Raw genomic sequence first — 27,741 nt, forward strand, 5'->3', positions numbered from 1 at the left:
ATTCTCATCAATTTTGTAGGTACAAATGTCCTGATGCGGTCTCTCTCACTGTCATATGGGACAAACAGATATGAATACACACTCATACCTGCAGAACCCACACATGCATTGAAAGGACATGCAAACTCCATGCAGAAGTTTGCATATCAGCTGGGATTCAGTAGATACATCACACAGCCGTCCTGGATTCCTCCTCCTTGCTGAAAGTCAACAGCAACAGCAGGGAACAGCAACCTTGCCATACAGCCTGCAAAAAGAACCGTTTTTATGCTGTTATTAACACTGCGATGCTAACTTTAAGGAAATGTGTCACATTCTTTCAGTTCAGTAAGGTAAGCAACTTGTCATAGTCACTGAATGTTCCGTTTTACTGACGGGTCTTTGAACGCAGCACGGTAACAATCTACGTGAGCTGCATCTCATTTACAGCTGGAAGTGGGTGACATGCAGCCAGCATCTTGGTTTGAAATTAAACTTGTTTTTGCACAGCTGTTTAGCTGGTGTATTTTCTAAACAGCGTTGGATATGAAAAGACCTCCGAACTTACTTTGTCAACAACGGGCTGTTTGCCACTGAATCACCGACTGATGTGACTCTGTTTGTGGTGGATTTGTGAGGGCTGTACGGTTTAAAAAGTAAGTGAACAATAGTTTTACACCTATTTTTGTGTTTTTAACCTCTAAATTCTTGAACGAAGTAATGATGTAGGAATGGTGACGGTGCTGTACTTACAAAGAGCTTCTTTGTTTACCTTTGGTGTGTGTAGGCCTCGGGTTATGCTCGGTCCACAGTTATTAAGTAAAATCAAAAAAGCTTTAATTGAGAAACTTAAAGGAGTGGTCATGTCTAGTGTCTAGTGGCCACCCCATGTCAAAGTTACAGTCATTATATGAGTGTTCCTTTCACACAGAGTTACACCCAACAAACTAGACTGCTGATACTGTTTATACTGAGCTAGCTGTGCTATGCTAACTACCAATACATTTAAGCTAAGAGTACGAAGCGTTATATACTAGAGTCATGAAAACTACTAGACGTGACTCAAATATTTGTGTTTTTGTTAATGACATTTGACGTTGTCGCAGCCGCTCATGCGTTCCCTGCCTGATTCTTGATATGAATTTTGTTGCCCTGTTTGGGTGAATATTACCGCCACGCCTCTTGTGTCAATGCTTGATTCCAGATATGCACGCTCCCAGCCGGCCGGACTACGTGTCTGTCCACTTCACTGGACAACAGACTGGGAGCTACAATAATGGCAAGCAGTGGAGGAGGCAGTCGTACTGGAGGGTAGGTCGCTTCCTGCTGATGGGAAAGCCATCCGCTCTGTTCTGTGTCTGGTTCAATCAAATGTTGTTCTAACTCATATAATCCAAGTATCTTCAGAGTTCTGAATGGTGATGCTGTGGCCAGGAAGGAGCTCCTTTAACTTACCAAAAATCTTACCATAAGTCTAAAGAGGCTTCTGACTCTAGACTTGGAAATAGGAGGCATAGGGAAGCTGGTTACTGAACATTAATACGTTGGAAACGCATGCAGAACTATTTTTGAATTAAACCAGAATTAAAGCAGAATACTTATGCAAAGATCTGCTTATTGCCAATCAGTGATTTGGTTCAGATTCCCAGCTGCAACCCTTCACCCTAGGACCTTTCCTCTTCAGAAATGATAGTTATCATCACCTGAAAAAGTAGGGTTGCAGTTCTTCAGTAGTACCAGCTCTCTCGTCTTCATCACTCCATCCAGCTTCTTCTTCCAAAACTTCAGATAAATTGCTCAAGTCTTTGCTGAAGTTGCTCTCAACTTCCTCTCTTTCTCATCCTTAGTTGTTTACTGTTTGACTTACTCTGATTACGTCACAAGCTACTGAACAAAAACAGCAACACTCTGAGATGCTTTGGGATTTATAGCAGCCTAAGAGAAATATTTGTTACTAAAACTTTTGTGTCCACAGAATGAAAGCACCAGTAGTTCTTCTTTTTAAATCTTCTGAGTGGTTTTATCATGAAAGTGACATTTTAATCATTGTACAGTAGTGAATGGAAATGTTTGGTTATTTTCACAGTGTGAAACTGTTCAGCACTCCAGATTCTATTAGGAGACAGCACATGTTGAGTCATTAACCATCCTCAGTCCCTTTCTGTGTGTTTTTAGAAATGGAAGCAGCTGTCCAGGCTACAGCGAAGTCTTTTCCTCTTCATGCTCGTACTGCTGTTCATCTGTGGCCTGGCTTCCTATTCTTCTGTTACCAAGCAGCTCCGAGGTAAGCTTTCCTGTATGTTGGCAGGATAACCTTTTGCTTTTGAGCCCGCTGTTGGTGCTTTTGATGAGCTGTCATTGTTGAATGTTTACTGAGATATATATATATATATATATATATATATATATATATATATATTTGTAATCTGTACAGTAAATACTGATTGTTGTTTTGCTTGTTTCAAGGTTTTACAGTGAGAGAGCAGGAGACGGAGAGCAACATCCTTCAGAAACCCTTCAAGCCTCATGTGCTGCCGGAGCCTGTCAAACAGGGCCAAGACCCGCTGCTTGAACAGCTCTCTCAGGTTACAGATCTGGCTTAGAAGCACCACTGGCATCTATCACAGCATACCTAAAGACTTAACTCCAAAGAAAACAGCAGAATTTCACTGGAAGCAAAATAAAAACATCATTTAAATAGTGACAAGAAAACCAATGAGACTATGATATTTATAATTTCCAAAATCTTTTAGCACCCTTTGTGAAAATGTTTCAGAAAATATTTATTCATTAGTTGGATCACTTTTTTCGTTTTTTTTTTTTTTTTCGTTTTTTTTTTTTTTTCTAAAATCATCAGTGGCAACATTTAGGAATGTTCATACTTAAGCACTTGAGTGTTTGATTTGAATATGATTCTACAGTTCGACAAAATCTGTCTTATTATTTTCTAAATTCCATTTCATTTTGTCCCAAATAAAACTTTTTCCAGTCTGACCATATTTATTAATCCAAAACATGTGGAATTCTGGAGTTTGGGAAAATGAATTCAGCAATACTGTTATTCAACTTTCACTAAATTTAAGAAGGTGCTGAGAGTTCAGCAGGTCACTGAGAGCTTTTAAAAGTATATCCTTGTCATGTTTTCTGAAAATGAAAAAAAAAACATTTAGGAGCAAAATAAAGAAGTTTAACTTGGCTTTAAAATATGTCTGAAAAAGAAATCTGTAAACGATAAAGCCTTGTGCATAATGAATAGGACCTATCTTCATTTTTATTTAACCGGCATCTTCAGTAGATGGTAGCTAGTCTTCTTAGCCCCCCAGTCAATGATTCAATGGCTTTACCAGAAATGGTTGAAACTGCTGAGGTGTTTTTCTGTCTTAAACTTTTCTAATAGCTTTGGGATTTTTCTACTTTCATGAAGGACTTCAGTGGTTCAGTGAGCTTTTTTGCCATGGCTGACCTTGTTTTCTGTCTGAGTGGCAATGAGAGCAGAGCTGACCCCACCTGGTCAGGTACCAGGAAGCAACGGCCAAAATTCTTCAAAAACTGCTCCATATCTTTTCCTACTCGATGAAATCAGGGAATTATGTGATTCCATGTTTTGTAAATAATTTAAAGAATGCATAAAAATTTCTGTACATAAATGAATAACATTTGACATCATGTGTTCAGGGTTCATTTGGTTGATCATGGCAACCACAGATTACTGGTTATGTTTTAACGTCCAGGTGTTTATCTCGATGTATTGAAAAATACATGTAATCCCCTACCTCTAACACAAGTGTTAAGAAATGAATGTAAATGTCAAAGCATAATTACAGACCAATGTGTTTTTCAAAGTTGTGGTCTATAACAGCACATAGTTCCAGTTTAGGTTTCATGAACATGCATTTCTTTAAACTTTAAGTAGGTTTAGATATAATTTGCTGATTGTTGTTGCTTGTGCTGTCATTTCGCAGAGGAAATTATCCAATAAGAGAGGACCTCCTGTCCTTCTGAACCGTCTTCAGAAGAAAGGAAATGCATCTAATATCCTGTCTGAAGTCAAGGTAGCTGACATCAAGAAGGAGGGAGAGGAGGAGAGAGTCATCAGGTAAGAGTTACCAGTGTGGTTACAACAGCTGCTCTGTCATTCCACAGGTTTCAGGTTTGTAGTGCTGCCACCCGTCCTGTATGATACGTAATCGTCTGATATTATTTGCTGTTAAATGTTGCGTCCCGTACTGAACCGATATGGGACGCGATTTGTTACGTATTTCTATAAATGTCTGATTGACATGCCTATTTTTATGACCAAAATAAAACACAGAAAATATTAAGGTCAGCTAATTGTAATTTTTTCGAGCTAAATAGGTAGAAAAAATGTTGCTTACTTTTGGCTGTCTGACATGAATTTAAAATATTAAATCATGTGTTGCAATCAGTTACTCAGTACTTGAGTAGGCTTTTTAGCAAATACTTTTTACACTTCTTTACACATTATTTAAAGCTTAATATACTTCTACTCAACATGTTGAAGTTATACTACTCTGATTGGAGTACAATCTTTAGTTACTAACACACCTCTGTAATAATTGGACTATTGTTTGTTTTTGGTTTTACAAAACCACCCATCAAATAAAATGTACCAATTTTATTTGACCCCACCATGGTGACCTCACTGTGTTGACCCCCACCATGGTGACCTCACTGTGTTGACCCCCACCATGGTGACCTCACTGTGTTGACCCCCACCATGGTGACCTCACTGTGTTGACCTCACTGTGTTGACCCCACCGCAGTGGGCATCCTTTATTTTTATTTCTGACATGTTTAAATATAATTGACATTGTATGTTAATTTGGAAGTAGAAATGCATGTTTCTTTTTTTCTAAATTTCTTCAGTTGGCGTGGGGCAGTGATCGACACTGTCCAGGCCACAGACGGCACCAAGGATGGAGAAAACAAGGAGGACTCTCCTGGCAACCGGAATGTCAACCAGTCAAAAGTTTTAGGTAGTTTTTGGTTTTATCCCTGCAATATAGAGTATAAATTATTAAGCATTTTTAACAAGATAGATGTTAATGCAAATTTAATGTCCTCAATATTAGTGAGCACATATACTCCATATATGGAGCGCAATAATTGTTGGCTGAAAAATTCCAAGAAAATGATCCTATTATACCAAGAATAAGAATCCAATACACAGGAGAGACGGTCTGACTGCCATGCAGCTACAGAAAACAACTAAGCTTGGGTGTTCAGCCAGTGGTGCATTTGGTTCATAAACATTTAGAATACAGACATAAAATGACCATCAGATCAATGAAGTATAAGTCATATATTACCTCATAATAAAACATTCCACCACATTACAGAGGGATTGAAGCACAGATGAGAAGGAGAGGGAAGAAGAAAACAGGCATATATCATACCCGACATCATCTTTACAATATGTACCATTGTTATCATCAGCACAAGAGTTTCTAATATCATGCTGCCCTAATATACACCCATGTTTTGCATTTTTTTGACATTTAAAAAAATACCTTACAAAGTAATGAAAGCGTGGTTCTGAATCAATGTGTGATATTTATGCACCAGTGAACTGTGGGTTGTGTGTTCCAGAGACAGAGCGGATGGAGGCAGTGCGGGAAGCTTTCAGACATGCCTGGAAGGGTTACAAAGAATATGCCTGGGGCCACGACGAGCTCCGGCCCGTCTCCAGGTCCTACAGCGAGTGGTTCGGGCTTGGCCTCACGCTTATCGATGCCCTGGACACCATGTGGATCCTGGACCTCAAGCAGGGTATACTGACATCTAGATCACCTTTGCTCTGCACCAGAAATCACTCTATTATTGGTTTTTAGCTTCTGGTCTTTGAAAACTGCTTTTTAAACCACAGGAAACTGCAGATCAGAAACTTTGTAATTACATGTAAGGAGGAATGTCTTCCAGGGAAACCTTTCAAACTACTTTTGTAAACTTTCAGAGTTTGAAGAAGCCAGGGAATGGGTTGCCTCAGAGCTCACCTTCAACAAAAATGTTGATGTTAATCTGTTTGAATCTACCATCCGCATCCTGGGAGGCCTGCTGAGCACCTACCACCTGACCGGAGACAGCCTTTTCCTGGACAAAGCTGTGAGTCTCCAGATCTGTACCTGCTAACTTAAGCATTCTGCCACATTAATTTAGAGAACATTTTAGTGAATTCTTTTTCTGAAAAGAAATTCAGAATCATAATTAAATTGGTGGTGGGACTCAATTTAATATTGCTTTATGAAGTTATTTGCTGTGTCTGTAATTAATTAATCAAAATAAATTGCATTTTAATCTAGCTGTAAATTAAAATGTTTGAATTCAAAAACCCTTTTTGCTGCTAAATTATTGAATAAATAGATACCTCAGCTCAACAACCGAAATATTAGTTTGTAATCTGTGGGCATAAAGTGCTGTTACACGCATTGCCTTAATATTTTTGGTATATTTAAAAGAAAATACAATTAACATGTTAAACTGTATGTATCTACTTAATCAGAATTAACGCATGAAAGTCCTGTAAAATATTAAATATACTTGGCATGTAGGGGGGCATCACCTACTTGCCACTACCACTGTGGAAAGCAGTCATACTGATTCTCAGGCATAATGCGCCTATTAACTTTGCACTAGTTACATCACATTGATCTTTTCTGCCACAGTTAATGCAGAACAAAATTTACCAATCAGTCATCAGTATTCCTTTAATGTTAGCTTGATGTGATGTTGACAGCTGTATATAAAAGCCACTGTACTTCCACAGAAAGACGTTGGCTCCAGGCTGATGCCAGCCTTCAACACACAGTCCAAGATTCCCTACTCTGATGTAAACATCGGGAAAGGCACCGCCCACCCGCCCCGCTGGACCTCTGACAGCACTGTGGCTGAAGTTACAAGCATTCAGCTGGAGTTCAGGGAGCTCAGCCGGCTCACCCAGGAACCTCAGTACCAGGTAGACCACCACTCTGCTCTGCCTGCTTTTAACACACACACACACACACACACACACACACACATGCACACAAACGGCACTTGTTCCGATGGGATCTGGCCTCACAAGGAACAGTGGGTCCTCCCAATGTAATATTTGTTTGAAAAACTGACCTTACAAGATGAGAAACTCTAAAACATCATTATAGTGTTCAGATATTTCTCATTAAGCATCAGCACTCAAACAGCACTTTAACTCAAACTATTAAGTAATGCCTTACTTACACAAACTATGTTTAAGGTTTGTTGTTACTCTAGTTGCATAAATAACCGTGATATAACGTGGCAAACATCAAAACAGAATTTTAGACCATAAAGCTACATTATGTAATTTCTATGAAAAATATTGTTTTACATCTTTGTGAAAACTGTCACTATGTTGTGACAACATAACATAAGACATGATTTGTGGAAAAAAAAATCCAGTAATACTGTCACAGCCTGGTGATGGTTTTAACAGAAATGAACAAAACATATGTTTTTGCAAAAGTTACATACTGTAGCTTTAATAGATGTTGTTGTGGCTAGCAGGGAACATATACTAAATGTTTTAACTTTTCTCAGTAGATATAGTTGTAACAAAGCTAATGACATGAAACTAACTCCAGATGATAACTAGATCATCCACAGATGGGAATATATCAAATCAGAACACAATAAATATACCACGAGTTATGAGATGTTGGTTGAAAAAGAAAAAGAAAACAGAATAAAACAGGAAATTAGTATTCAGAGCCTTAAAGTTCTGGGGGATTCTTCTGTTTGCTCTGATGTCCAATTTTCTCCAGAGGTTTTCAGTTGGGATCAAACCAGGGGACTTTCTGGGCCATTATACCAGCATTTCTCTCTTTCCCTGAATCTAGTTGAGAATTTCCCTAACTGGGTGTTTTTGGATCAGTGTCTTGTATCAGAGAAACAGGACATTATGATAGCATTATTGAAGATTAATGTGGAATTATCAGTTTCAATTTAAGACATGAACTGTGATAGCCCACCTAATGTTGTGTCAGAGCAATCCTTTGCGATTGTGATATTGCCTCTAACTTCTGTGAATTAGTAGCTCATCAATATAACTTCCAATTCCAAAACCTGAAAGTGTAACACAACTCCAATACTACACTCCATGACTATCACAGCAGTGTCTGCAATTGAACTCTCTTGATGTCTGTACAGGCTGCAGTAGCTGAAGTCATGAATCAGGTCCACAAGCTAGAAGGCAAGCTGGACGGTCTTGTTCCCATGTTCATCAACACTAACAGTGGACAGTTCACCCATCAAGGCATCTACACACTGGGAGCCAGAGCAGACAGCTACTATGAATACCTGCTGAAGCAGTGGATCCAAGGGGGCAAGAAGGAGAACCAGTGAGTTCATTTTAACATCAGCACATGCATTTATATACAGTCATATTCAATAAATGTGTTCTAATGAGGCTTATTTGTCAGATGAAAATTACCTTTTGAAAACGACATGAAAAGTATCAAACATACTTTTCATGAAGACCACATTTCTGTACTAAAAATGTTTTTATTGGCCTGATTTAATCAGACAATACAATTTATTTTGTTTCCAAATGTAATGATTTGCAATGAAAATCACTGGTTTTGTGGTGTTACTTTTCAAATATTTGCAAAGCATTTTACAATACTTTTTCCTCATTGAACCCCTTCTACAATGTAGAAGAAAAAAGACAAGAAAAAGTCAGTTGGATTGAACACAAACATTTTTAATTTTTAAATAACTTAAATAGCTCAGTTTTGCTACTCGCCACATCAATCAGACTGTGACATTAACTAAGGCTGAAGCTCCAGTGTAGTAGAAGTAAGAAATACTGCCTCCTACAGGTGGGAGTTGGCAGTCACTTGAACCCAATGTTTTTGACCTTTTTTGTGGGAAGTTGGCAATAAACTCACTATTATGCATTAGCACTTAAAAATGTGGGGATCTGTTGGTTTTTCCATAAATTTGCATGATAAAGGAATTGCAAAAAAACAGACTGGTGTAATATCTGAAACTTAAATGTTATCTTAAGTAGAAAATTGTCAACAAAAGAAAAGGTTTGAAGACATTCTTGGTGAATTGAGTTACTGAAAGACATTAACTAGTCATTAATAACCTTATGTATTGAACATGACTGTATGTGCTTATTTGTTATGACGTTGCTTGACTGTGTGTCACATTTTTGACTATGCTGGATTTCGTTTGGATAACTGTTAAAACCGGACCTAGTTACCAGGGGTGCACTGATTAACTGGCCAGCTGATTTATCAGTGCTGATTTTCTTAAGTTTGGGAGACCTTTGATTGGCCAATGCTTACATGTGAAGCCGATCTCATCCCTCAATCTTACCTACCTCAGCATAGGTCTGCAAATCGGCTCTCCAGTGAGAGAGATATGACTGATAGAGCGGCCCACCAGGTCATGTCTGCACGTTGCAGTTAACATTAGTAGTCACCCCACTGTTGCCAACACAGTGACTTTCTTGCTATATTTAGCAACATTTCACACAAAACAGTCAGAATCGGCTGGTTAGACACTTTAAAGATTGGCCATCAGTCTGCAATCAGTACACAACCTACTAGTAACTTCATGCACACAGTGCCATGCTAACAACAGACCACTGCTGTTTCTGAATACTTCTTTGATCCTTTTGATGTTTAGGTTGTTGGAAGACTATCTGCAGGCCATTGAGGGTGTAAAGAAGAACTTGCTACAGAAATCTTCACCAAACGGTCTTGTTTTTGTTGGAGAACTCTCCCATGGGCAGTTCAGTCCTAAAATGGTTAGTAACAGTTAAACTTGCTTTTATTATTACTAAGGAGAATCTGGCACTGCAGTATGCTGCTGTTGAGGAGAACATATCGGGTGTGGCTACATCCTGCCTGGTTGATGCAGGCCAGGTCCTTCATGTACTGCGAACACCAGAAGTGAGCATCTCTTTGAGATTAATAAAGTATTTTTGAATTGAATTGAATTGAATTGGATTAATTACCGCATTTACTTCGCTGTATGTCCTGTTGCCTAGCAACAGTGACAGTGCTAAACATGAGCTGGTAAAAATGGACCTTGTAATCTTGCTGAGCTTTTTTTATTACACATCAAATAATCATTTATGTTAAATAAATTTTCTGATTAAATAGATTTTTTTTTTTTACAAAATTGTATAAAACATGTATAACATAACATGCAAATAACAAAAGCCTAAGAAAACAAACCCTTTAAGCTTTTATATTTTGTACAGACAGAACTTATGTACTTTTATGTAAAGGTGTAGTCCTCCATCGCTCACTTCGTCCTCTGTTGTTAAAACAACAATTTCCCATTCGGCCTGCAATGAATCTTGGGATAGCGCAGGCTGCCAAGAATACACCAGATCCGTCCTTTATATCTCAGGAAAAGGAGAACGCTTTTGGAGGAATCTTCAAATTTGGAGACCCTCTGGCACATTTCAGGGTTCAGATGCAACCTTAGTTTCATTTTAAAGACTTCAAAAATCTTCTAGTGTTTGAAAGTGTCTTCAGTCAGTTATTACAGATGGTTTTTATTTTTGTTCTTTCATACCTTTAAAGTTACAGTAGCATGAAGGTTTCTTGCTGCGTTTAGCTGTGCACTGCTCACTGACTGGCCCCGTGTGTGATTTGTTGTAGGATCATCTGGTATGTTTCCTCCCCGGCACCTTGGCCCTCGGTGCTCATAATGGCCTCCCTGCTGACCACATGGACCTGGCCAAGGAGCTGATGCACACCTGCTACCAGATGTACGTCCAGATGGAGACTGGCCTCAGTCCTGAGATTGTTCACTTCAACATGCACCAGGGCAGTATCAGAGACATTGATGTGAAGGTCAGTGGTGTATCAGTACACTCCACCTCCTCTTCTCATATACTGAGTAACAGGACAGGATGCAGGACAAAATATGTCCTGAAATAAGTATATCAGCTACATGTGTGTGGTGGCTCTGGAAGATCTGACTTCAGTCTACGCCTTTAAACCTCCCAAAAACAGTTACAGTATCTCTGCTGCTTTTTCGAGCACACTTCTTTCTTTTCAACTTTCCACTGTTGACAGCTAGTTTCAGCTAGCTTCATTAGCAAAGGCCTTTTGTGTTTTCCTCGGAGAGAGTTTATTGACTGTCTATTGCTGTCAAACCAGGATTCTTCACTATGGTTGTTCAGGCCATATCACAATTATGAACGATTTTAGCATTCAGAATGGAGTAACTTTTTAGTTTGTTTGTTTTTCTACAAAAAACAAGTTAAAACAATGTTCAAATTAAATGACACAAATATGAACAGATTTTCTGAGATTGTTTTTAGGTTGACAATTTTAGAAATGTTTTAAGATGTGAATACCTAAGATCTGTTCCTAGTTCAAACCTAAGAAGAAAGAAAAGTGAATGAAAAATGTCAGGTCGGAGAATTTTGGTTACATTTGACGTTATTGTGTACTATTAAGCACATGATCTAAGTTATGAAATGAATTACTGAAATAAAATGGTGTTTGGGTGGTTCTTCTTGCAATGTCTACACACAGTATTACATTTTTGTATCAGCCATTTCAACTGAGATCAGATTTCATCATATTTTTTGTCAACTGTCAGTAAACCTGAGAGACAATTGGAAAAGAAAGGAGTAAATCTCATTAAACCAGAATACAAATCAAATAATTCTGCAGAAGTTTCAGGTGAGAGAAATACAAGAATTGTCTCAAGTCATCTGTTTTTTTGTTGTTGTGTTTTTTTCCTGTCTGTCTTTCTGTCTGACAGCCTGCAGACAGACACAACCTTCTTCGACCAGAGACTGTGGAGAGTCTCTTCTATTTGTACAGATTCACTAAAGATCGCAAATACCAGGACTGGGGCTGGAAGATTCTGCAAAACTTTAACAAGTACACCAAGGTTAGTCTGAAAAATGAACATCAAACAGGAATCGTGATCATCCAGGTGGGTTAAGGTCAGATCTGACTGTGTGCTGTTAGACGTTCACACTCACTGCTACAAAGGAATAACACTTTAAAACAGCTACTGCTGATGCATTCAATGACAAAACAAATCAGGAAAAACACAAGACTGGATTTTCTAGTTAGAATGTATGACTGGAGTGCTGGTAGACTATTAGCAAATTCAGTTTTCTGATTGCTATTGTTTTTATTGTTCCAGTCTAACAATTGCATATTAGAGCTGGGACTATAACTTGTTAAAACAGCATCTCAATGCTAAACATGTAGCAGCAGCACAGACATCAGCATCCACAGTCCACATTTCTAAAGAACTTCCTGAAACTTTGGAAAGCTGAATGGCTACAATAACACTTTGCACCAGTCTGATGGTTTAGGAACATGAAGAACAGATTGAAAACAATGAATATTTTATATCTATGTATTCAATGATTTAGCAGCAAAAATAGTTTTTAAATTGGAAATATTTTTGTCGATGCATAGTTTTAAATTAAAATATGATTTGTTCCAATTTGTTAATTGAAACAAATAATACCACTGCTCATTATACATATTATCTTCTCAGAAGCTTTCCATCCAGTAGCTGGAAGCTTCTGTCTGCAGCGTTGTAAGTCTGTCTGTGGGTCCTCAGGTTTCCTCTGGTGGCTACACATCCATCAACAACGTGTGTGATCCAGATTATCCCAGTCCCAGAGACAAGATGGAGAGCTTCTTCCTGGGAGAGACCCTGAAATATTTCTACCTGCTCTTCTCCGAGGACGCTGACCTTATCAATCTTGACAAATACGTCTTCAACACCGAGGCTCACCCACTGCCCATATGGCCTCCGGCTGAGCCACAGCCACTGTGAACCAGAACACTCCTCAGGGTTGGTATGACACCAGAACCACCTTTGTCTGTGTAAGTAACAGATTGACATCAGAAGCGTGAACCATGAAAACTGGCTCTTTTATGCTACCCAGACTTTGCTAGTATTGAAAAGTCAAGTCATGTTCATGGCTAAGCCTTTGTTTATTTGTTGGACTGATTGGTTTTGTGCTGGTGATGATCAGATCCTGACCCTGATCAGGAGGAACTGTGGAGGGTGGGTCGATCACAGCTGGAGCTGCTGGGCCAAGTTCTACAACATCCACTTTGGAACTACCTTACTTTTTTTTTTGGTTTTTCAGAAATAGTTTCAAGACTCTTTTCTACTGTTATTAAAAATAAAGTATCTACCTTGCAGCTGTGAGCGACTGCAGGCTCGTTGTCTCCACATTCCAAGCACGTGGAACCGTTTCTCTCCCAGGAACAGGAAGCAGTTCTCATCATGAGCCATTTGGTGAGACTGAAGCTGTTTTTAGCCGTCCCCAGATCTTCCTGACGGGCGCACAGCTGTGCTGCATTCATGTCATTCAGCTGCAGCTCCTTTAACACGTTTTCTGATTGTTAAAGATCTAATAGAAAATATAGAATTTGTCTCTGAATTTGAGCCGCCACCTTTTATATGACTGGAAATCAATGCAAATTATGCAACATTAATACTGAGGACATCTATAAACAGCATTTATTACAGGATGGTCCAGATGCCTCATAAATGAAAAATTAAAATGCTCTGTTACAAAGCAGCAAATTAGTGTTTAGTAAGGCGGTTAGTGTGGGTCCAGTCACCTTATGCTAGTTTGCTCCTCCATTTTCTCCCTGCAGTGTACCATTTCATCTCGCACTACTGTTCTGTTACACATCCATGTAGTGTAGTTATCATGGTAATCTTTATAGTTCATTCTTTCCACTGATTATGGTTCTGACCCCTGGACACTCCAATTGACTTAAAATGTCAGAGGTTACGACCCCTTGATCAAACCACTTCAGCTATGATGTTTATGGTCCCAGAACCACATGACCTCACAGCACACCTCCTCAGGGCAGGTGGAGAAACTGACCATAGATGGTGATTCTGGAGAGGTCGGAGCAGAATGACCTGCAGCACTGCTTCTTTGATATGAAAGTCATACAGAAAAATTTAGCTGCAAATGTGCAAAATGACCAACACTTAAGAAATGTGTTGATTCCCTGCAGGGTTTTCTTTAGCACATCTTTACTTCTGTTAAACAGCTACACTAACCATTCTTAACTTACAGGGGAACGTTTGGCTTCTTACATAAGTTGTTGCAAAGTTTATTAGTTCAGATCAACAGCACCAGTTGGCTTCAGTGGTTGGTGGGTGTGCCAAACAATAAGCCCTATTTTGTTCATAAACTGTTTTTAAAAAGCTGTACTGCATCAGAAGGATGGAGTGAGAAGCCAGCTCTTCCTGGTACTTCTGCCTATCTTTGGATGGGTTGCTCTTATACTGCCATTTAAGATGCATTTAAACAGCATGAAGTGGTCGAGCTAATAAAAGTGAAGGACCCAGAGTGAATAGTTCTGGCTCCAGTTTCACGCTGTGGACACAACAAACACCGTTTACCTACTGACCTTTACTGTTTCACTCCCACTGACATGAATGCAGCATCTGTGGTTGATGCTTGGTGTAACAAAACTGCAAGAACATTAAATCTTCAAAGTATGTCATCTAGTTTCGAGTGAAATAAGTTTAAACTTAAAATAACTTTTCAGGAGCTTGTTTGAAGTCAATCATCTTTGACTATTTATAACAAGTACTAACTTCGCTGGCAGATTTTTTTTTTTTTTACAACATGGGAAAATGTCTAGTTAGAAGTTAAAAACTCTACCAGTGATACTAGTATGTTTTAATCAGTATTGAAGAATTATTGATTTCAAACTCCTAGTTCTTTCTGAAAAGGTATGTCTTAGTTTTATCTTGCTTCACTAGAAACTAAATAAAATACTTGTTAATATTTTGTGTTTTTGCATTGAAGCCAATGTGGGTAACAACAAACCTAAGCTAAAAGATGGTTACTGGGATTTGGGGTTTTTGTGTATATGTCGCAGGGTAAAAGTACATGTCATTTTTAATATGAGAGAAAATGTGATCTATGAAGTTAAAATAATATATTGATTTCTTGTGAATATTTAAAAGCTGAATTTCTTCTGATAATTGAGTTTTCTTAGTGGTTAAGTGGATTTTCTTTAGTTTGGGGGTAGATAACCATGTGCAGTGAAGAGCACTAGTTGACATGCTCCTGATTGTGATTGAGACCAAATTCTTCTGGACTCCACATCTTCTTCTGTCGTTCTCACGTGTGCCTTTAATCTTGCTTCAGACAACCTTCATTCCATTCAACTGATTTCCCATGTGCTTATGTAGCTTTTCACATGGTCGTTGTCATACATCTAGATTATTTTTCCATCAGAGTAGTGACCATTTTCCTCCAATCGGTTCTAAGGTTTACATGATGTTAATCCTGCCTACAAGAACTCTGCTCTTTCCCTCAGTCGTGTGTTTCAGCAGAACTCTTGAGCCAAAGATATGCTGAAAATGCTCTGAAATATTTTTGATTTTTTTCTTCAATTGTTTGAGATTTAAATGATGAAAAGCCATTCTTCAAAAAGGTGCCATTTGAGAAAAGTCTATTTTTAGCATTTTTGATGAAGATTTGATCAAATAAAGGTTTTGTATTCTAGCTGAATCTCATTGCGTGAAACAGTATATAGTCACTCTGTCCTCGCAGAGATGCTCTGCTGTGGAAATATTTCACCTGGGTTTCTCTGTGGGCAGATGAGAGCCTGAGTCGTCTCTCAATACAAATGCCAGCAGCCACACTGTGCCAACATCTTGAACTTTTACCATATTTAGAAGGAAAATCAGAAATTAAAAATGTTTGCAATACAAAGTGCAAATGTGAAATCTTAATAAGTAGAGCACAATAAAGTAGGGATAGTTGTTAGTTTTTACAGCCCCAACACTGCAGCACAGTGACATCTGGTAGGAGTAAAGAATATTAGCAGGACTTCTCCTAATTTGCCTTCTACCTTATGATAGTACAGGAATACAAAAAGCTGGAAATTATCTACATGTTTCCTGAGAAATAAACATGTTTTTTTCTGAATCCTGCCTGACCTTTCCCAGACAAACTTCCTGATGGAAAAAGTTTGTGTACATGCTGACTTTGGTTCCTGTTCTTGACTTCCTTCTGCCCCAGTTGACCAGTGGAGGCCAGTGTGTGGTCCAGCAAATGGCTCTGGGGTGGCTGTGGTTTTGTTGTTGGCTTGATTCCAGTTTCTTCTCTACCAAATGCCGATGTGCCCTTGGGCAAGGCACTTGAAGAAAATGAGAAGTGGCCAAAGATTTGACTGGTAATACAGCTGTTTAATGTTGGTTAGACATTGGTTGAAAACAGGAACAGTGAAATTAAGGAGTTCCAAATGGAACAGAAGCAGAAATGTTGAGGATGTTGAAGGTCTTGGCAAGAAACTTAATTTAATGCAGCATCTAATATAATTGGGTTTGAGGGCTTTAAACTGGTTAAACTACTGAGACTGTTCGCTTAGTCCTATGAATTTCTTTCCCCCATGCAGAGTTCATAAATGTCTGGATTCTTTACTTATTTGTTTTGGAGGTTCATGGAAAAAAAATACTATTTTTGAAAGTTCACTGTTTAAATTTTCTTTCCTTTCAATTTCCAAGCATAAGCTGTTTTTGTATTGTCATACATGCTGGACTTTCTTCTTTATTCTTGAATAAAATATTGAGTTTTGACTTATTAATCTGGTTTATATTCATTTGTGTTCAACCTTTTACACTGATACCCAAAAAAAAAATCCATTGCAAAGCTTTAGAGCAGGGGACAACAGCTCCAGAACTCAAGGGCTGGAGGCCTGCAACATTCAGATGTGTCCCTAGAACCAAATAGCTGCTCGCCTCAGTGCAGTCAGCTTCTCCAGAGTCCTGCTAGCGACTCAGGTGATGAAGCAGACACATTAGGGAAGCAAGTGATTGCATCCCTAATACCTACATGATAACCATGCACACTCATGGTTCACTCATGGAGAATTTAGAGAGAGGTTGAGTTTTAGAGCTTTGCAAGGTAAATAAGATTGGCTTCACATGGATCGGCTGATCATTCATCTCCCAAAATTTTCTTTTTCTTTCTGCATGGAGTTTCCATGCGTGGGTTCTCTCCCACAGTCCAAAAAATGGCTGTCAGGTTAATTGGTCTCTAAATTCTGGATGTGTGTGTGAGTGGTTGTTTGTCTTGTCTCTGTGTTGCCCCGCGGTGGACTGGCAACCTGTCCAGGGTGAACCCCCGCCTCTCACCCAAAACGTTCGCTGGAGATGGCCACTAGCACCAAATGTACACCCTTGTCATTTGGTGCAAGTGGATGAGAAAATGGACAAGGGTATACAGAAAATGGATGGAAGTTATATACTGTAGCTTTAAGTCACAACAGTTCTCATAATCAAACATGCTTATTGGCACAATGTTTTTCCCCCTTGTCATGTTACAATTTTCTGCATTATCCCCTCTGCTTTTCTGTCATGTCCTGGCCTTTGTAGCATCTCCCACGCTGCTCCACCATGCAGCTCAGCTGACTCAGCGCTATTAAGGTAAAACTAAAGGATTAATGAGTGATTATCTTTTGAAACGCAACCATTTTCCATGCCTTTACCATTCTGGAATTACCCCTCCATCTTTATTCCTATATCAACTGGCTCGGTTTCAGGTTGACTAGCAGCGCCCTCTTCTGGATGGCAGCCAAACACTAAAGAAAGATCTAAGTGGATTGATTGGAACTAATTTTAATCTAACAAATAATTAACAATTAATTGCAAGTGGATTCATTGTTCACATCCCCAGTAAGAATATTGTTGAAGGCTTGAGGTCATATCATTTCATATCAGCATGCTGTGTGTTATAGTTGAATAAATACAGTAGTAGATGGAAAAAAAGTTATTTATTCAACAAAAGCTTTATAGACAATCTCTAGTTTCTTTCTCAGCCTTATCTTTATTAGTAAGACTTCACTACAAGGCTTTGGCTGGAAGGAAACATTTTAATAAAACAGCAAACGACAAGATAATTTCAGACAAAAAAAAGATAATATCAGAAAATGTCCATCTGTCTGTAGGATAAAAACCTGTTTAGTTACTATAATGCCATGACTGTTCTCATTGTTTTTTACTGTACCTTCTCACTACAGTAAATCTGTACCATGTTTAAGAATCAGTGGATGGAAGCAGCTGAAAATCTATAGAATCAGACAAGAAGTTAACAACTTCAATTTACCATTTATTTGATTCAAATGCTGAGGGAAAAATACAAGACGGGATGGTTAAAATGTGCTCTTTTGTATTCTGTTGGATTCTTTTAAAACAATAGATCAGATGAACCCTACAGCTGTGTATATGCTGCCGTTAGTCTATTCCTTTCCATCTTCACCCACTGTGCAATGAGCTCTGCTTCAACCTTTCTGACTTTGACGACTGAGGCGGGATCAGAATCATTAGATCCTCTGCAAGAGAACAAAAACATTTGTTTTCATGTTGAACATTTCAACAACAAAGAACAAACTGAGGAGTATGTGGTACCTCAGGTCCAGGTGATGAGCTCCTCCAGAAATGTTTAGCGCTACCAGCGATGAACTCAGCGACTTGCGCACCTGAACATCGGAGAGATGATTAACTGATGTGAGACTTCACTGAAGGTTTCCTGTCTGAGTCTCACTCACCCCTCCGTTGGCCCATGGGTCCAGATCCCCGTTGGAGAAAATGATGTTGTTTGCAGTGGAGAGGGCTGAACACAAGAGATCATTAGAACAGGGTTTTACAAAGTGGGGGCTGTGGGTGACAACCTGGGGCCAATCAGGGGCCTCAGAAAGACAGAAGGAAAATTAGGAAAAAAGGAAGGACTTTTTGTAATAAAATAAACCCTCCTGTAGTCTTAGTGTGAAGCTCAGTGGGGAGACAGAGGGGCTGTTCCATCAGACCGTCAGTTTCCAAAACCACACAAAAAAACAAAACCTTATAAAAGTGCACACCGGTCAGACTGCAAAAGGGTTAAAAAATTAAATAAATTATTACCTTTTTATGAATGTAACATGTTTTTCTGTCATTAGTATAAAATATTAGTTGTTGAATATGGAGACAGAAGATAAAAATAGCCTTTACTGTCCCAGAAGAGAAATTCAGGAAAATGTTTTTGCCATGCTCATCTTTCTGATTGGCTGCCAGTCAAATTTATCAAGTTGCTCCTCAAACTGGAATTGGAAAAGTTTCTGACAAGAAAACTTTTCCAATTCCAGCAGCCCTGCTGCAGAAAAACCTAAACTGTGGAGATTAAATCAAATTTGATGGGGATTAGGATAAAAATATTACATATTTTCTAATCAAACGATGGGATTGTGGTGGAAAATTTGATCAGGCAATGTATTCAACATCAGATTAATGAAATCATAATATATTACTTGACAAAATTTTCCACCAAAGAACACATTGCCAACTAAAATCAGAAGCTACACAGTAGCATTTATGCAAAATTAATCTAATTTAATATAAGGAACCACTGAATTAATTTAGCATAACTTAATTCAGCATTAACTTAGTAAATAAAGGCAAGAAAATAAATGTAAAATTTATTTTCTTTCCATATTTTGGGTTTGGGCATTAGCAGCATTAGATGATGGAGCACTAACTGCACCTAAGAGCTTTCAAAACCAAATTTTGAAAAAAAAAAAAAAAAGAGAAAAAGAAAATAAATTTTGACTTTCTATTGATTTTGTGAACAAAATTAGAGCTTATAGTCTCTAGACAGAGCTGCATAACTCAAATGGTAGTGTGCATGTATTCTCCAGTCTGTAGAGAACACCTCTGAGACCAGAGGAGGAGCAGCAGAGGGGTTCAAAGGTATCTGAGACCTACCGTCCCCCCAGAACTGGATTTGGAGCCAGCCTGGCCGAGGAGCCACAGCCCAGCGTTTGGAGCAGTAGGCCTCTCGGTCCTTCTCAGTGAAGGCCATCGGAGGAAACATGTCTGTCACGTTGTTACTCTCAAAGCACAGCTCCACCTCTGTGCAGGCCTGACAGGGAACACAAGCAGGACGATCAAGCAGTGAGATTTATCAAAAAGTGTCACAGAAGCAGATTCTCAAAGTTGGAGCAGACTGTGAGCTGGTGGTGTGTGTGGGATCATTAGAATCTGCAATTTACAGCTAAATAAGCACCCAGTTGTCTGGATCCTGATCATTTTATTTTTGTCAGTAAAGATTTTAAACTTCAAGTTTCCAGCAGTTTTAAAAACAAGGTTCCTACATTAGACTTCCAGAGCTCTGAGTCCTTTCTGTTAGAGATGGGTGACATGGATTTAGACTTGTAGTATTTATTGAGATAATGATAAAAGTGACAAAAACGGTATTTAGAAACTATACAGATGTCACTGTAGTCAATTTGCCACTGAGAAATTGTGGAAATTTGTCAACTGTCACTTATGTAACTGTGTCTTCTTCAGGACGGAAGTTACAAAGAAAAGTTTTTGTAACCTGCATCACTTTATTTTTTAAATAAACTGCACACAGCAACTATAGCGGCTGATTAATAATATTTAACTGATGTTCTTGGAGACCAAGGTGCAGAGAAAAGATCTAAAGTAACAATCCAGGCAATATTGTCAGGATTTCTTTCAATAAATTATCTCTTTTACTTTTACAGACATCCAGTTTGTGTTTATTTCTTTAAATCTGTTTCCACACTGCAAAGTGACTTTTATGCTAAAATTTCAGCATCCCAGCTCATACAGATCAGTAGGTCTGCACTGATGGCAGTTTTCTGGTCGATCACTGATCTTTAAAAAGTCTGAACTAATGATTCTGAATTTGGTTGATACCAATTTTTTTTTGCCAGAAGAGTCGCTAAATATTGCAACAAAGTTGCTGATCTAGAAGCAGTGAGGTGACTATTATCTCCACATACACAAATGCGTCCTGGTCAGTCAGTCAGGCCTCTACAGGCAGAGCTAAAGGGGACAGTGACTGATTTTCAGACCTTTGTGGAGGTTGATAAGATTCCTGGATAAGATTGGCTTCTCATCTATCAGCCAATCATCGAGGAAATCAGGAACGATGCATCGGTGCAACCCAAAAGATAAGCAGTCATCTAGCTCTGGAATAAAATTTTAATTTATGTAAATCTGTTTGTGATGGGATTGAATTATCTATCAGATATACTTCTGTAGATAAAATTTATTCCCATTTTTTTAAATGCCCTGAGATGAGATTTGTTGTGGTTATTTAAATAAACTCGACAGTCACTGAATCCATTCACACGACTGACACGTCTAGCCAACATGGAAGTAAAGCCATTGGTACCACAACTCCTAATATTTCCCATCAGCCCCAGGGTTCTGGTGTACCTGGTAGTCCCAGGCCAGGCTGTCCAATCCCAGTCCACATCCAGTCGGGTCAGCACACTGCACATAGAGACTGTAGAGGTCAAAACAGGTCAGCAACCCGGTGGAGTTGTACACGATCCCTGCAGGTTGGAAGGCATCGGTTACTGAACAGACATGGCTTCCTTGCCTCTGTGTTCACTTGTTTTCTTTTTGCTCCAAATTGTTTCAGAACCGTTACAAGAAGGTTTACAGACAATGAGAGGCACCATCACTGTCTGCTCCCTTTTTCCACAAGGTGCACTGTACTGACCATGAAGCTGACCACTACCCTCTACTGTCTGCACACAGTAACTACATCTCAGGCGCCTTGGACAGGGTGATGCATCCTTTCACGCATAAGCACTGGTTTCAGGGGAAATCTTTGCTCAAACTGTCCAATCAGCAGCTGATTTGTGTTACTGGACCTGCAGTGTCTCTGAGGTTAGCCAGCAGATCCAATCCTCTCAGCATGGTTCCACAGGCCACCTGAAGGAAAATAGAAAAAATAAATAAATAAATCACAGTTTCACACCAGTTCAGCATAAACTAAACATGATGCCAACATCAGATGTTCCAACTCACTGACTATTCCAGAAAAAAAGACACAAACTACATAGATAGATTTGCTGCAAATCTGAGTCTCTGATTCTCTTCACAAAAGCTTTCAGCATCCATAAAACACATCAAAACTGAAACTTATAAATATAAGGCACTTTAAAAACAACTATTAGTTGAACCAAAGTGCTGTACAGTATTCATAAAACCACAGATAAAAACACTTAAGGTTAATATGGTTATTTTGTTCAAACAATAGAACTTGAGATATATTTTGAATCAAGTTAAAAAAAAATTGGTTCACCCAAGATCTAACTTCTGTTAAGCAATCTGTCGGAGACTGTAGGGAATCATCTTTATCATGCCATTTCTTTAGGAGTAGCTATATTTGTAGGTTGTCTGCAAAGCAATGAAAGTGGACTCACTTTCTTAAAAGTAAGCCCAAAGGCAGCAAGTATAATATGAACATTAACTAAATACTGCCTAAGATGAACCTTAAGGGACCCCATAGTTTAGATGTGTTGCCACAGAAGAACAGTGATGGAGATTAACAGAAAAAATTCTGTTTTTCAAATATGATGAGAAGAAATCCAACACTGTACCCTTAACACCAAAACAGAGCTACAGTCAAAATAAAAGGACATCATAGTCAACAGTATTGAACGCTGCACTTAAATCTAATAATGTCTCTCCACCCAAGGACATGATTAAATATTCTCAGTGATTCTGTGCTGTGATCACATGTAAAACCAGACTGGATAACCAGGGAACCAGACTAAGATATGTTGTAGTGGAATAATGTTAATCATAAATATGTTAATAATGTTAACCCCTTCAGTTTCAGAAACATTTTCAGATGACAATGAAGCTAAAAGTCCTTAGTTGCCATTTGCATCTGAACATAATAAGTTTAACAAATTAAACTATGAACATGTAATTATTTGAGGATTCTAGAAAAAAAATGTTTGAATGCTTTAATTTTGCCAATCAGATCCATTTTGTAAAGGAAAGCCTTCCAGTCATTCCATGTCTGCAGCTAAAGATACCAGAGTGGCTTCTTCAGTCGTCACAATAAGAAATATTAAATACTTGTACCTCCTAAAAGCAGCGTGTTGTGCCTGTGAAGCTGACCTTGACAGGGTTGGCGGGCATATTGCCCATGAAGCTGGTGCTGTAGGGATAGTCCAGCATGGCCATCATGGTGAAGGCGTTCCTCAGCAGGCCGTAGAGCTGCTGGATGTCCTGAGGAGACGCCGGCGGCTTGCAGAGAGCAAATTCTGACTGGATGCCACTGTAATCTGGCACCAGCAGAACAACATGTCTTTATTCCAAATAATGGCATGTTTTGTAATAAATAAAACTGTTCATTGTGTGGGCGGTCAGGAAGAATTTACTTTATAAATTTTTCTGTGATTTTCAGAAAGTTGTTCATGGCGGAGCTCCTCACCTTGGCGATCAGCTAATTGTTTTAACAGATGGAAAGCTCCTCTCACAGCATCTCTGCATTCAGGGCTGATGTTCTCAAAATCCTGTAAAGGAAAATATATTAAAAAAATAAATAAATAAATAAAAATCACATTCAGCATCTCACAGGTTGACATCCTGTGAGATGTCAACTTCACAGGATGTGAGATTGACAGGAATGTTCAGCTCCTGGAGAAGAATCTTTGTTAAAATAAAAACTTCAGCAAAGAAAAACAATTACATCAGGTTGAAAAATAAAAGATTTTCTTGATATAACAAATTAAACTATGAACATGTAGCTTACATAAGTTATGTAAGTTACAGTTATGTAAGGTAATTTTATTTATCTAGAACATCCTCGGCAACAAGACAGTTCAAAGTGCTGGTGTCAGTCAGTCTAATCTAATCATGAGACCTTTTTGCTCAGACAGAATACACAACAGAGGAGTCTTGCTATCAGAAAGGTTTCCATGGTAATAGTAAAGACACTCTGCTACATCAATCCTAAAATCTTTATCTGAAGAAACTAATTCTTGGATGATCTGAAATTTTGTGCTTTTGAATTCAGTCAAAACAATAAGTTATTGTTTTTGGATCAGAACCTCTGAAACAGAACCTGCTTAGGAAATAATTGAATCCTGGTAGTATTAAAGTAAAGAATAAAGTAAAGAACCTCTGTGTTGTTTTTGACCCGGGTTTGTCATTTAAATTAAACAGGTTTCTACGATTTCCTTCTTTCACCTCCACAAGCAGAAGTAAATTAATCCGAACTGTCCAGAGGTTAAGATGTTACACTGAAAAACGAGGTCCTGCATTTGTTACTATAAGGTTTTATTATCATCGGTGGTGTTTTATAGCTAAACTGAATTAAACCTTAACCCTCTTACTTAGTAGCATAATAAAACAGTAACAGTAAACTGTTACTGTAAACAGTTTACTGCAGCAATAAACTGCAGCCACACACAAGCCAAGCTGCTCAATAGTTCAGAGTAAAGACTCTTCGTATAAAGTCGTCTGTTGCTGACAGAGAGCTCATGTTGGTGACTCACAGCTGTAACATCTCTGAAAAACTGCCTGGCGTCTCCGAGACCAGCGGTGGACAGGATGGGGGCGCTGGCCGCCAGGGCGCCGGCCACCATGTTGGGATACTTGAGTCTCATGTAGACGGACAACATTCCACCGTAGCTGCAGCAACAGGGGTGAGAGGGGAAGATGTTATCTGACAACCTAGCCTGGTGAACACCCCACCACCACTACTCCTGTAGGTCTCACCTGCCACCAAACACAATAACAGGACAGTGTGAGGCTGCCAGCTGCTCCTTGAGCTCCCTGATCATGAGGGCGTAGTCAGCGAGGGCCTGCTCCACCGTCAGCAGCCCCACCTCAGGGATGTTGAAGGACTCTTTCCCAAACGGCAGAGATTGGCCGTAATATCTCTGAAAAAGAGAACGGTATGAGCATGAGAGAAATATTATTAAAAAATACATATTAGTTAAAAAAAAATCTTATGTCAGCAACAGAGATTGAAGGAAAAATGTACAGCTTTGATCACATTTACTGAAAACACAGAAAAGACCTTAAATAAAACGTTTTTCATCCAACGTTTAGCTTGAGGTGTGGAAGGTCAAGTTCACAAAGAGCAGACAGAAACAAAGGCCAGGCAGCACAGCAGTCATAAAGGCAGTTTCTCTATTCCAGAGTCCTCTCTAATTATCTACTATCTTACAGGATTTAGATCCAGTACTGGTTTTGTAAATGGAATAACCTGATTTTATTGATCTGGCCAAATGTTTTGGAACATTGTCCAATAAGAAGAAACAATGACCAATTTACTGTTAGAATCCATGGAGTTTTAGCTTAAATGTTCTGTTACTTAAAAAGAGTCCATGATCCCATTCACTCCAACAATGTTTCTGGTCTTCAGAAGAGCAACAGGCCCAACAGATCCTCCAACGTCCTCATCAGTGCTCATGACATATGTTTCTACATATTCATCCTTTATTTTAATACACCAGGTGTTGCTGAAAAGCTCTAAGTGAATCCAGGGACACACCGCACCACTTTCACAGTCATCATCACTGATTGTGAGAAGACCTGTTCACACCGTCAGACTGAGAACCAAACAGTGAACAGCTGGACCTGCTGATGGAGCACAGACTGCAGCCTCCACCAGAGCTGCTGCATGCAGCAAACTCAGCGCTGCAAACCAAACCGTATGCAAACATAGACATTATTCTCAGAATATGGCAGGAGTAAATATTTAAAATAATTTATTCTGATAAGAGTAGTAAATACATTTTGAACAGTGCTGACTGCTTTTTTGTGTTTGTTTTGAGTTTAGAGTTGGGAACACTGATTTGTTTGCTTTGAGGTTAATGGGTTTTGTAATTAGTTTTAATGTGGGATTTGTTATTCTCATCATAAACAAACAACATTATAATGTATGGACTGAGTTGTGTAGAAAAGAATTTAACAATTTGAAAATATTTTATTCTTAATATTGGTAATAGATAAATACAAACCTAACCCCGTAAAAGAAAACTTCTCAGTTTAAGAGCATTTACACATTTTGGTTCAGAAGATGGATCATTTCATTTATTTTGTTGAGGCTCTTCATTATTTACTGGTTTTTAGTCTTTAATATCTGAATGTCTCTTTTATTGTTGTCATGACTGCATGATTTTATTTTGATAGCTGGTTTATGCCCACTGTTTAATATTTATGATGCAGTTAAATAAACTAAAGTTTTCTGGAAAAAAGAAGAAAAAGAAACATCTGACAGCTGAAGTGTTCCAGCCTCTATCAGCAGCACACTGCTCACACGGCCTGTCTGCATCCAGACTCTGTGTTTACATTTGTGATGGTAGGACAGAAAAAAGATAAACAACTGATTATTATGAAGACTTGCTGACCTTATATCTTCTTACCATCCTACATACTATAAATGATGACAAAAATAATTCTAATTGTTTCACCAGGACTTTTGTTCATATTTATGATAAAAGGGGCTTTGTTCACACTGAATAAACGTACTCAAAGTAACAATTAATTTAAACTAAGAACCTTCTAAACCACACTGCTAAATGAACAAACAATATCACATAATGGTCTTTACTAACCACAATCAATTGTTAATCTGCTCTGTACAGTTTCTGAAAAAACAAACAATGGTTTGGATTTGGAGAGATTGAAGGTCTTGCACTAAATGTAGCGAAACAAGCCGAGCGAAATGATCCAAAATGCCAACATGCAGTGACTGGCTGCTGCCAGGAAGACACAGGAAGATGCAATTTTATATTTTGTAGATTTGTTCTAAAGAAGTATGTTTCTTTTTGTATGTTAAAAAGCAAGAAAACAGATGAGGTAGTTTTACAATCCTAGTCTAGCTGCAGCTGCAGTGTGTGAAAAAAACTGCCGTGCAGTTTGACTCGTGACAAATGAAGCTGATGAACCGGGTCGAACTTTAAACATTTACTTCCCCTTTTTCCTCCTCACATGATCCACCAAATCTCAGCTTGGCTGCCTCCAACACACTGGCGGCTCTTTTTTGACAGTTTTTTCTTACATGTTCAGCGAATATGACCAGTGCCTGCTGCTGAGCTGCCAGCTCTGTGATGAACCCAGAGTTCAGAGCAAACTCCCAGATGTTGCCTTCATTTCCGGTGTAGAAGAAGATGGGACCATAGCCTTTCTTCCAGTACTGGTCTACAGCAGGGAACAACATTCATGTTAATCATTTGCTGTTCAGTTTATAACATTTATTACAGGAAAGTGTCTGTACCTGTGATCAGGTAACGCTGGCTGAACGTTCCGTTGCCCATGCTGTTAAAGTTGAAATGATCCAAAGTCTGGGTGAAGAACTTTTCAGTGAACTGGGGATCTGATGAACCTGCAGACTTTGTAGCCTGGAGCAGTGAAATGAGCAGCACATGTTAGAAAACACAGCATGATGCAGTTTAAATAACCCGCATAGCAATGAATGTTTGGCTCATGAATGACTTTAAAATAATTTATTCTGATAAGAATAAATTATTTTATTCTTCAAGAATGTCTCAGTTGAAGGCTACACAACAACAGGTCGTTTAACAACTATAAGGTTAACAGCGTTCTAGTAAAATACTGATCCAAACACCAAATCTTCCTGACAAGACAGAGCAGGCGAACTAAACATCACACAGAGCGAAGTGAAACATTACCTGAAAGTGTGTGTGTGAGAGGCCATGAAGAGCGTCACAAAACACAGCGACTGTCACTGTGAAAAGGATTAATCCAGCTGTCATGTTTCAGCGATACAGTTACCAAAACTCACACCGCGCTCACTTTGACTTAACGTGACACAAGCCTGCACCAAACACTCCAGTCACATGACTTCTGTCACGTGACTTGTGTGAAATTCTCCGGTGCATTCAGGTGCAGCTCGGTAGATCTGCTATACACCAGTTGATGGAGCGCCTGTAAGCAGTCACACATGAC

At 38.8% G+C, this 27,741-nt stretch overlaps 2 protein-coding genes across 2 annotated transcripts; one reads left to right on the forward strand and one right to left on the reverse strand.

The window, feature by feature from the left end:
• The first annotated feature begins 386 nt into the window (after window positions 1-386).
• Window positions 387-16,595, forward strand: LOC103141937 (endoplasmic reticulum mannosyl-oligosaccharide 1,2-alpha-mannosidase-like). The gene is made up of 14 exons (XM_007557765.2): window positions 387-635; window positions 1,184-1,290; window positions 2,155-2,263; window positions 2,446-2,564; window positions 3,942-4,075; window positions 4,867-4,976; window positions 5,590-5,769; window positions 5,954-6,102; window positions 6,764-6,952; window positions 8,164-8,354; window positions 9,652-9,772; window positions 10,638-10,832; window positions 11,755-11,886; window positions 12,577-16,595. The coding sequence occupies exons 2-14, from the start codon at window positions 1,186-1,188 to the stop codon at window positions 12,793-12,795; spliced, it is 1,953 nt and encodes a 650-aa protein (XP_007557827.1). The 5' UTR covers window positions 387-635; window positions 1,184-1,185; the 3' UTR covers window positions 12,796-16,595.
• A 1,173-nt stretch (window positions 16,596-17,768) lies between these two features.
• dpp7 (dipeptidyl-peptidase 7) lies at window positions 17,769-27,710 on the reverse strand. Its single transcript, XM_007557767.2, has 13 exons — window positions 27,465-27,710; window positions 27,050-27,173; window positions 26,834-26,973; window positions 24,541-24,704; window positions 24,318-24,453; window positions 23,252-23,333; window positions 22,936-23,102; window positions 21,675-21,735; window positions 21,232-21,350; window positions 19,747-19,903; window positions 18,558-18,622; window positions 18,418-18,488; window positions 17,769-18,341 (listed from the first exon to the last, which is right to left on the reverse strand). Exons 1-13 carry the CDS (start codon window positions 27,546-27,548, stop codon window positions 18,221-18,223), a joined length of 1,491 nt encoding a protein of 496 aa, XP_007557829.1. The 5' UTR covers window positions 27,549-27,710; the 3' UTR covers window positions 17,769-18,220.
• Window positions 27,711-27,741: the final 31 nt, after the last annotated feature.

Source organism: Poecilia formosa, unplaced genomic scaffold (assembly GCF_000485575.1).
Source record: "Poecilia formosa unplaced genomic scaffold, Poecilia_formosa-5.1.2 Scaffold91, whole genome shotgun sequence".
In the NCBI taxonomy this organism is placed as follows: Eukaryota; Metazoa; Chordata; class Actinopteri; order Cyprinodontiformes; family Poeciliidae; genus Poecilia; species Poecilia formosa.

Excerpts from the sequence above, each read along its gene's own strand:
- LOC103141937 (XM_007557765.2), top strand. The coding sequence starts at position 1,186 with ATGCACGCTCCCAGCCGGCCGGACTACGTGTCTGTCCACTTCACTGGA. Across the intron at positions 2,565-3,941 it reads TGCTTGAACAGCTCTCTCAG|AGGAAATTATCCAATAAGAG; the intron begins GTTACAGATCTG and ends GTCATTTCGCAG. Across the intron at positions 6,103-6,763 it reads GCCTTTTCCTGGACAAAGCT|AAAGACGTTGGCTCCAGGCT; the intron begins GTGAGTCTCCAG and ends GTACTTCCACAG.
- dpp7 (XM_007557767.2), bottom strand. The coding sequence starts at position 27,548 with ATGACAGCTGGATTAATCCTTTTCACAGTGACAGTCGCTGTGTTTTGT. Across the intron at positions 23,103-23,251 it reads ACAATTAGCTGATCGCCAAG|ATTACAGTGGCATCCAGTCA; the intron begins GTGAGGAGCTCC and ends TGCTGGTGCCAG. Across the intron at positions 18,342-18,417 it reads GCTCATCACCTGGACCTGAG|AGGATCTAATGATTCTGATC; the intron begins GTACCACATACT and ends GTTCTCTTGCAG.